Source organism: Carassius auratus, chromosome 21 (genome assembly GCF_003368295.1).
Source record: "Carassius auratus strain Wakin chromosome 21, ASM336829v1, whole genome shotgun sequence".
NCBI lineage: Eukaryota > Metazoa > Chordata > Actinopteri > Cypriniformes > Cyprinidae > Carassius > Carassius auratus.
In genome coordinates this window covers 1,836,279-1,847,105 of record NC_039263.1, presented here as the reverse complement: position 1 = coordinate 1,847,105, position 10,827 = coordinate 1,836,279, and the positions used below count along the sequence as shown (strand labels likewise).

The 10,827-nt window shown below is 36.5% G+C and overlaps 1 protein-coding gene across 1 annotated transcript in view; it reads right to left on the bottom strand.

Moving 5' to 3' along the window:
* Nucleotides 1-10,827, bottom strand: part of LOC113038190 (solute carrier family 22 member 4-like) — a 35,048-nt gene that overhangs the window by 14,619 nt on the left and 9,602 nt on the right. Inside the window, exons 2-4 of the mRNA XM_026195445.1 lie at nt 2,658-3,208; nt 354-457; nt 37-191 (exon numbers count right to left, since the gene is read on the bottom strand). Of these exons, the coding sequence (XP_026051230.1) occupies nt 37-191; nt 354-457; nt 2,658-3,044 (646 nt within the window). The 5' untranslated portion in view covers nt 3,045-3,208. The remainder of the gene's footprint in view (nt 1-36; nt 192-353; nt 458-2,657; nt 3,209-10,827) is intronic.

Genomic DNA, 10,827 nt, shown 5'->3' with positions numbered 1-10,827 from the left:
ATATTCAATTCAGTGATATCTTTATAATATGCTTACCAAGAACAAATGCTGTGATGTACACGGATATTTGGACTGTGCCAACAAAAAAATACAGAACACAAAAGACCAGCCACGACTCGGCGAAGGACTGCGCGAGCATCATGAGCGCTTCTGCTGCCAGTGACATGAAGAAAACCTTCCTCCTGCCGAACCTGACGAGACACGAGACACGAGACATCACTGCTCACATGCATTACACTGTGGATGGGTCTCTAACAGCGTTGTGAGTTTTGAGGAGGGAACAGACCACTTACAGTAAACTAAAATGGTTGTGAATGTTTGCACTGATTATGACGTGTGGATGAAAGCAGTACCTGTCAGAAAACTGTGCAGAAACAAGAGAGCCCAGCAAGTAGCCCATGTATAGAGTTGAGCTTGCGAACGGGACTTTCCACTCGCTGTCACACACCAAATCCCACTGCACCAGAACACACAACAGAACAACTTAATTTATGGCTAGCTGTGGAAAAAGATTCAGTTAACATGTAACAAATGTAACTCCTTACACACAAAAAATCTTTCCTTGTCACACAATTTCTGAAAGCTGACACTCAAACAGCAGAAGAACCCAGCTAAGAGAATTTTGTCACAAGAACGTTCTCCAAATATTCAGTGTTGGTTCTAGGAACATTTAAAATGTCCAGTTTTTATGTTAGAAGAATAAGGTGTGACGTTCCTCAAACGTTCTGTCAACTTAATTTTGATTTAAAATTAAAAAATTCTAGGAACATTGATTTGTAACATTCCAAGAACAAATGTCCAGTTTCCTTAATGTTAGTAGAATGTTATTTAAAGGTTAGTATGATGTTCCTGAAACATTCAATCATTCAAACACCTGCTGTGAACAAGCTCTCAAAGAAAGAGAAATAAGAAATAAACTACAACTTTCTTCAGCCACAGCCTTAGATGAACTGAAGATACAAGACTTTAAACCAAGATCTGATCAAACATCTCCACAAACAGCATCAGCAGCTTCAGTTATTACTAACCAGATTGACTTTATTTCTGTCACACATCTACAAAAGTTCTCATTGAGAATTAACAGAGGTTTAGATGTTGACGTGTTATTGAAAATGTCACATCACCATCATGGAGATCAATGTTTGATTTAGTTGGGCTCTTGACCCTTGACTTTTATTGAGTTGCTTCTTTTGCAACAACTGCAAGTGTTTTCAGAAAACATTTCTGTGTTGATAAATCAGCTCAACATGTCTGATTTAGTGACAGATAAATAACTGCATTAAAGTGATTTAAGTAGCTCAACCAATGTGAAAAAACATTACTTGTAGTGCTCTTGTTGCACTTCAGATGCTGAATGTTGATGCTTCGGAGTGTATAAATACTGTCATTGTTAACTTATTGTTTAAAACATGTTTTGTGTCATTAATACACTCACTGACATCAACATTAAGTGTATGAAACACAACAATGGTGACATACTTCACACCAGCACACAAAACACATTCAGGGCTCCCAGCATGCATTGTTGCAATGTTTGTTTGATTGTCACCACTGTTTAGGTTTGTTGAGTGACATTCTGTAGACGTTTAACAGAAATAAAGTCAATCTGGTTAGTAATAACTGAAGCTGGTGATGCTGTTTGTGGAGATGTTTAATCAGATCTTGAGAGATTTAAAGTCTTGTATCTTCAGTTCATCTAAGTCTGTGGCTGAAGAAAGTTGTAGTTTATTTCTTATTTCTCTTTCTTTCAGAGCTTGTTCACAGCAGGTGTTTGAATGATTGAATGTTTCAGGAACATCATACTAACCTTTAAATAACATTCTACTAACATTAAGGAAACTGGACATTTTTATGTTCTTGGAATGTTACAAATCAATGTTCCTAGAATTTTTTAATTTTAAATCACAATTAAGTTGACAGAACGTTTGAGGAACGTCACACCTTTTAAAAATGTTCTTCTAACATCAAAAATGGACATTTTAAATGTTCCTAGAACCAACACTGAATATTTGGAGAACATCCTTGTAACAAAATTCTGTTAGCTGGGAACACACTAAATCTACAAAACCATACACTTATTCTCAGCATTTGACTACGTTTTCTATTTCATAAAACACTTTTTGCAAAACACAACATAACATTCTCTATGCAACACACAAACAACCAATCAAAGATTCACACTAATTCATCACTAACTCCTCACACGTGTTTCACTGAACATGCTTTAGAAAAGGTATAGAAACACACATCTACACAACTACACATTTAATGTGTTTGGTTCTGTGTAATGCTGTACTCACAATCAGTAAACAAAAAAGTTAGTTCTCAAGGTTGCTTTCGTGTTTACTGTTTTGCTTTTCGTGTTTAATTTTTCAACATCTCTCTGCCAATTAATTTCTATCTTGTACAGAAATGTAAAATAGAGTTTAATGTTTTAATAACTGTGTATACAGTATATGATGTACAGTATACAAAAATATAACATTATGGCAAATGTGTTTGCAATTTAAGACAAATGTTTGCTTTTGAGATAAATTTGTGATATGTTGAATGTAGTGCTTCATCTTGCAAGACTTGTGAGGCATTTAGCATTTTCTGTGTGCAATTCTTGGATTTGTGTGTAAAGATTAAAAAGAGTTTTGCATGCATGCACTCACCTCAGAGACGATAGTGGAGTGGTATATCTCTGTGCTGTAGCTCCATCCGTCCATACACGTCTCCAGTGTAATGTCTGTCAGATAGACCTCCAGCGGAGAGTATCCCTGAGCAGACAGATCTCTCACCGTCTCCAGGCTGTATCTCCAACACTGACTTGGCTGCAGTTTTCCATTGACCATCTCATTGGGAATACTGGCTTTCAGCCATTCTTCACTCAGATTTCCATCTGCTATCCGACAGTGATGTGACGGCGAAGCCCCAACAAAAACTATGTAGAGGCTGTGAAGCCCCGTGGAAATGTAGACGGCATTCAAGAGAAAGAAAAGGATGAGAAAAAATGGTCCCTTTTGCCCCAGAAAGGCGGTGTCCTCATCATAATTTCCCATTCTGCCAGTACTGGAGATTACAGTTGAATCAGCTGACTGTAAAAATTTATTTTTGTCCAAAGCCTCTGAATTAGAACATGTTTCAGAGGTCAGCTTTGGTGTTTAGGTCTTTGGTCTTTGGAAGCTCCTGGAGATGTTTGGAGAAGAACACTGCTATCCTCTACCTGGGCACATGAAGGAAGACTGTGAGTCTTGTCACACAATTGATCCTCAAATATTATGTACATAGCAACTAATCCAAGCCACATTTTACAATAAAAGGAGCCAAAAGAATTACAAATGCTTGAAATCTGTTCCAATGGGAGTGAAACTGCACAGCATCATCCTTCCGTCTGGAAAATACTTGATTCTGACTGCTATCAAGAGCCTGAGGTTTGAATATCATTTTTCAAAATGCCTGCTATTTTTTTTCTCATTCATCAAATCCTATCCCAAGAGCAATCCAGATTCTGAGAAGAAACCCCTAGCAAGTGCAAACAAGCTGCAATGTTTTTGATGACAGAACCTGCCGTGAGTGTATTATCAATGACAGACACAATGAGTTTACACCATCAGGAGGTTAACCGCAAATGACTGCAGAAAACAACAGATTTTGGGATTTTTGGATGTTTCTGTGGGATATAATCTAGTTTATGCATTCACTGGGTATTTATTGGACGACAAGCGATGATGATGATGATGATGATGATGATGATGATATTTGTAATCATGCTCTGCTGTCTGTGGGTTTGATTTAGTTATTTAAATGACAGATTAGTTATTATTTAGTCAAAGTACACATCTATGATGACATCACTGAATTACCATTTTTGATGCATTGTTCAAGTCTTCAAGCAATGATCAAACATGTCATGTAAAACAGAGATCATTTGTGTCTCTCAGGCTGTGAAGCGAGATGTCAGTATATCAGTATTTCCAGCAAGCTCTCAGTCTGAATAATCAGAGAATGGACTGAATCACTGGAATCAATGACACACTCTTGAATCTTGATGAATCTTTAATATTTTTATTGTTAAGTGACCCACATCACATAGAAACTCTGATTCTATCAGATGGTTTGTGACCCAAATTACCAAAAAACTAATCTTAAGACATTGTTGAGAAGCACAGCCAGGTTGATAGGGAGACCTGAGAGATTTGATAAAGAGTTGATAAAAAGCTGAGAGATTTTTCTTCTCAGTTCAGTGGAAACACTCAGCAAGACATGCTACAGATTTTGAGAAGTGAATTAACATGGAACATGGAAACAGAAACAGAAATATTAATTAAAAGAAAACAAGATAAATTGGAGAGTCTTTATCATGAACGGGTAAACGGAGTTATGGTTAGGTCACACGCTGCTTGGATGGAGAAGGGAGAGAAGTGTACGGCGCACTTTTTACGGTTAAATCAAAGAAATTCTGTTAAAAAGAATATCATGAGTTTATACAGAAATAATGTCTTAGTCACAAATCCACAAGAAATATTGCTGGAAGAATGTGAATATTTTAAAACTCTATATTCTAACGATGCAATACTGGAGTCCCTAAATAGTGTGACTGAGCAATATTTCCCTTTGAATAATGTCTCTATGCTTTCTACTTCGCAGCAATTAAGCTGTGGAGGCGAAATAACAGAGCAGGAGTTATTGGAGGCAATTAATTCATTTTCATCTGGTAAATCTCCTGGTATCGATGGAATTCCTATCAAGATGTATAAGATTTTTTTTACAGAAATTAAAAACCCTTATTAGAATCTTTCAACTTTTCATTTCAACAAGGTATTTTATCTAATTCACAAAGAGAGGGAGTTACCTCAATACTTTTAAAACAAAATCCTGATGGGAAATATAAAGACCCAAAATGGTTAAAAAAAAATGGCGTCCATTAACCCTGCTCTGTTGTGATACTCGTATTTTATCTAAATGTATTGCTTTAAGAATAAAAAATATAATTGGAGATGTTATAAACAACAATCAAGCAGGTTTTATTAAGGGGAGATTTATAGGAGATAACTTGAGACAAATACTGGACACTTTACATTTTTATGAGAACCATCAGGAACCAGGATTATTGTTTATTGCTGATTTTGAAAAGGCGTTTGATAAAGTTCAATGGAAGTTCATAAAACAATGTCTTAGCTTTTTGAATTTTGGGAAAAACTTAATACAGTGGTTTGAAACTCTTTATAATCATCCAGTTAGTCGAGTGATTAATAACGGTCATATATCAGACACATTTTATTAATGCAAGGAGTCCGTCAAGGGTGTCCTTTGTCACCGTATCTCTTTATTTTCTGTATTGAAATTGTGGCTATTAAAATTAGGAACAATCCAGATATATCAGGTCTATTTCCAAACGGTAAAGAGATTAAGCTAACAATGTATGCTGATGATGCAATCTTTTTTATAAAACCAACACAATCCACTTTGAAAGGACTAATAAGGGAATTAAATACTTTTTCAAAAATATCTGGTTTGAAACCTAATTTAGCGAAATGTAACATTCTGAGAATTGGGACATTAAAAGACACAAATTTTATTTTAAACAGTTCTGTTCCTGTTAAATGGATTAATGGAGACGTTAATTTACTAGGGATTCATCTACCTGATAACTTTAAAGAAATTGTTAAATTCAATTATGAGAGAAGGATGGAAAAGGCAGATAGAATTTTACAACCTTGGAGGGGGAGCTCTCTGACAATTCAAGGAAAAGTAACTCTGATTAATACATTAGTAATTCCACAATTTACCCACTTAAGGTTCTTCCTTCACCTAGTATGAAGTTCTTCAAACATTTCGAACAAAAATTTTTACAATTTATATAGAACAATAAACAAGATAAAATTAAAAGGCAGTATTTATATAATTCTTATGATAACGGTGGACTGAATTTGAAAAATCTTCGAATGATGGATTGTTCCTTGAAAGCCTCCTGGGTTGCTAAAATTTATCACAACAAACAATGGATCAAAAGCCAGAGATTATATTCAGCCTTTTCCTTTTTCTCGAATAATATATTTCCTTTTTACCAATTAAAAGCAATACATATTGATAAAATATTTCAAAATAGTTTAAAAGAGTTATCACCATTCTTCAAGGATGCACTGAAAGCTTGGTTGAATTTCCAGTACCATCCTCCAGATACAATTCAAGACATTCAGACACAGTTGCTATGGATGAATTCAAACATTAGGGTTGGAGACAAGCCACTGTTGGGGGAGGAATGTGTCAAAAATGGGTTAATTTTTGTCAATGACCTTTTAGATTTATCTGTAGATTTTATTTCTTATGAAAACTTGAGAAATGTTTTTAGCATTTCTCTCAATCAGTTAAAATTCAACCAGCGGATTTCTGCAATTCCTAAAACTTGGAAAATGAAACTGCAAAATGAAAAGAAGAATAAATTAATGGTTTGTCTCCCACCAATAAGATGCCTTAAATGGTTGTCTGGTGTAAATTTAAATAAAATAATATATATTTGGAATTTAAATATTACAGGCACTGCACTTTTTCCACACAGAACACTCCTGTTTTGGGAAGATGAATTTAATGATCCAATTTTATGGAAAGATTACTTTAGAAAAATTTATAGAACTACAATCAATTCATATTCCAGAATATTTCAACTTAAAATCTTTTATAAAATTATTGCAACAAAAAAATCTCTGTTTAAATGGCAGATAGAAAAGGATCCCTGTTGCAGGTTCTGTGGGGATGAGGAGGAGGACATGATGCATTTGTTTTATTTTTGCCCACATGTGGCTAAGTTTTGGGTCAGTATACAGTTATGGTTAAGGTCTATGGATATTGTTTTGCAAATGACACCTCAGAACATTTTGTTATGTGTCTTTGAGGGAAAATGCATACACTTTTTGAATATGATTATTTTGATGGGTAAAATTTGTATTTTTAAAGCAAAATCTTTATCAAACTTATGTAAAAACACTTTAAGAATAGAGTGTTTTATCAGTATATGCTAGAAACAATTATTGCAACAAATAATAACTGAGCATGAAAATAAATGGAATGTCTGCTTATTGGAGTTAGAGATATAAATATTAGGTGTACGTTCTTAAAGGTGCGCCATGTGTTATGGCATAAATGTTTTGCTAATTCTATTGTGTTTTTTGTTATTGATTTTTTGATTAGTAATATTGATTTATTTTATTTTTCATTTTCTTATGTTATTAACTTTGTTTGCTTTGTGCTTCGTTTCACTTTGCTTTCGTGTCATAACACTGTGTGGATGATTATGGTTGTGGTATGAATGTATGGTGGGGTGGGTGGGGGGGGGGGTTGAAGCTTGTATTGTTATTTTGCTCTGTAATAAAAAAAAACATGGAACATGGAAGCTCTAGTAATAATGTGCAAAATCAACTAAAGTTCCCATGATCTTTACAGATTCCTGACGTTCAAAAGTTTACTCAGAGTTAAGGCAGGAATAAACTACTCCACAGATCTGGAGTCGGCGTCAGGGGTGTTCTGCAGGCTTAGGTCAGTCAGAGATGACAGATTTCATGTAGTGTATGATGGACACCGACTCTGATGTTATTGGCTTCAGACTGTGATTCCATTTAGTTTAAGGATTTCAAAACATTTGATATTTTATGACATTTACACAATATTTAGAGACTGTGGATGGAAAATTTACCGTTGTAAAGTTCATGATTTAAATGTTGAAGGGACAGGGCAAGCTCCCAATAATCAGTCCCTCCAGAAAAACGTGATAATGCGATCGCATGATTTAATGCATAATCAGCCAAAGGCCGCATATTTATGCAGGGTCGCATTTTTTCAAATACGCCGCTCTTTTGCCGCATAAATTGCCAATTTCAGAAAGCAAAATATGCGGGGCTAGCATGATTTCATAATCATGATTTTCATAATTTCGTTGCAAAAACTCACATATATGTTAGCAGAAGTTGAAAAGTTTCGCGTTTACTTCACACAAGTAAAGCGCCATTTCTCCATATTGCCATGAGAACCTTGTGAAGTGACGTAATTACGTGACGTGAACATCATCTGCAAACTCCGCGGTGAAACCAAACTTCATTCTTATTTGCCAACAAAAATTAGCACAAAAGAATGAGAAAAAGGTGTTGGGGGAATCACCTTTTTTTCTCTTTTTCATCAAACTGCAGTTTTTGCAAGTTCACGCAATTTCATCGCATAAAATTGCAAAAATATCCCGCATATTCCATCGCATTTTTTAAGAAAACGTGCTGCGAAATCAAGAATTTTTGCCCGCAACAATCACAAAAAAAGTCTGCGTTTTTCTGGAGGGACTGAATAATGCAACATAGATTTTAATAAGCATACACTGAATGGGTTGCATACTGTTTCATAATATACTGCAACAGACTGAGGTGCACAGAGCATCTGCCACCACGTCACTTCTGTTTTCTCTTTCACTAGACTGTTAGGGTTAGGGTTAGGAGACGCAGGAGATTTCTTCAACATGGAGTTTTAATATAATCCCGACGAGGAACCACAGGATCTCAAGAAGACATTTCACTGCCGACAGTGAACTCAAAACAGGAAACACTATTTACACACAGACAAATGGGATAACAGACTAGACACACCTGGGATGTAATCAATTAACATGAGCAAAAACACACACAAAGCACAGGACAGAGTGTGACATAACGCCCCCCACCGGAAGGCTTGACCTCACGGCACATAACATCCAAAGTGGAGGGGGGTGAGTGGTACCTATGATGGAGCTATTATTTTATATGTATTGTTATAAATGATTATTTTCCCTTCAAGTTTGTGTAGGGCTTTACCTATTTAATGTTTTTGGATAACTATTCTAGCATTTGCTAGCCTACCATAATTCTTGCAAATAAATGCCTAACAATTAAAGTTTTGACGTAATGATTGTATTTACGTCCATATCTGATGATAAATTAGCATGTTGTGTTTTTCATTTACAAATTAAACTACATGAATGTTTAATTCCTCAGTGAAACACTATATTATTTATAATTTTGGTCTATTAATTAGCCAAAATAAAATGAAATATATTAAATTTTAATCTCCATTCTGGCAAAAATTCCAGTCAGCATAATCAAAGCTCGATTGGCATTTACAGTGGGCTATTATTTACAAAAATGTTCATAACGTTAAGAGATCATAATGAAGGGAAAAATTAATAAACTAATATAAAAATATAAGCAAAAATAATAGGCTAATAATAATAATAATAATATATTTATATAACAGGAAAAAGACGATCAGTTAATGGACTTATAATGGACTTAAAAGACTGTAGGATGGATATATTTGTTTTCATTCATGATAAGGACGAGGTTCGGAGGGCACTAAAGCGAGTGAATGTAAGGAAAGCAGCCGGACCTGATGGGATTTCTGGCTGTGTTCTGCGGTCCTGAGCTGATCAGCTCGCTGGTTTGTTTACATCCATTTTTAATGAGTCTCTTGCTACATCGGTGGTTCCCACCTCATTCAAAAAACCTTTCATCATCCCTGTGCCAAAGAACAATAAACCCTATTGTCTGAATGACTATCGTCCAGTTGCTCTCACATCAATAGTCATGAAGGTGTTTGAGGGACTGGTTAAAAACGTCATCTGCTCCTCCATCCCGGATACTTTGGACCCTCTTCAGTTTGTTATCACCCAAACAGATCCACCGATGATGCCATCTCTCACATCCTGCACTCTTCTCTTACACACATTGACAGCAATAACAGGAACTATGTAAGGCTGCGATTTATTGACTATAGCTCAGCTTTTAATACTATAGTACCCATAAAGCTAGCTTCTAAACTCATAGACCTCGGACTGAATTCTTCACTCTGCGACTGGACTCTTGATTTCCTCACTGGAAGACCTCAAGTGGTGAAAGTAGGACAGTACACCTCCAGCTCCATCACCCTGAACATAGGAGTCCCACAGGGCTGTGTCCTGAGTCCCCTGCTCTACTCTCTCTACACACATGACTGCGTGTCTTCACACAGCTCCACATCCATTATCAAATTTGCTGATGATACTGTGGTTCTGGGCCTCATTCACAACAATAATGAGACCGCATACTTGGATGAGGTGGGAAAATAACATCATGGTGCCAGGACAACTGTCTCTCTCTGAATGTGAGCAAAACTAAAGAGCTGATTGTGGACTTCAGGAAGAGACAGCAGCAGCCCTATACTCCTCTTATGATCAGCGGGACACCTGTGGAGAGGGTGAGCAGCTTCAAGTACCTTGGTGTAAACATCTCTGAGGACCTCACTTGGACTACTCACATTCAAACACAGGTTAATAAAGCCAGGCAAAGACTGTACCATCTGCGACAGCTGAGGAAATTCAGGGTCTCACCAGCAATCCTGAAAACTTTCTATTCTGGAGCTATAGAAAGTGTATTGACTCAGTGTATCTCAGTGTGGTATGGGAACAGCTCCAGTCAAGACTGCAAAGCCCTGCAGAGAGTTGTGCGCTTAGCTGAGTGCATCTCTAGCCCCTTTCACACTGCCATTCCGGCAAATACAGGGGTAAAGTGTTCCTGTAATTGTTCCCTGGTCGCTAGATTTGGCACTTTCACACTGCCAGTGATGACCCGGTATATGTGCGTGCTTTCACACACAACCCTTGAAGATCCCGTAACGACACGTGACATCAGCGCGTGACGTGTAATGTACGAGTCGACAACGCTTGGCACGTTATACTTTAACTGAAGCAAGCAAACGATCTCAGTGTCAGCGCGGAAAGTGAGGAACTAACTGATCTCTGCTTCATTACAGTTTGCACATATGTTTTCGTCGCGAATGTTGATCTTCCTTCAA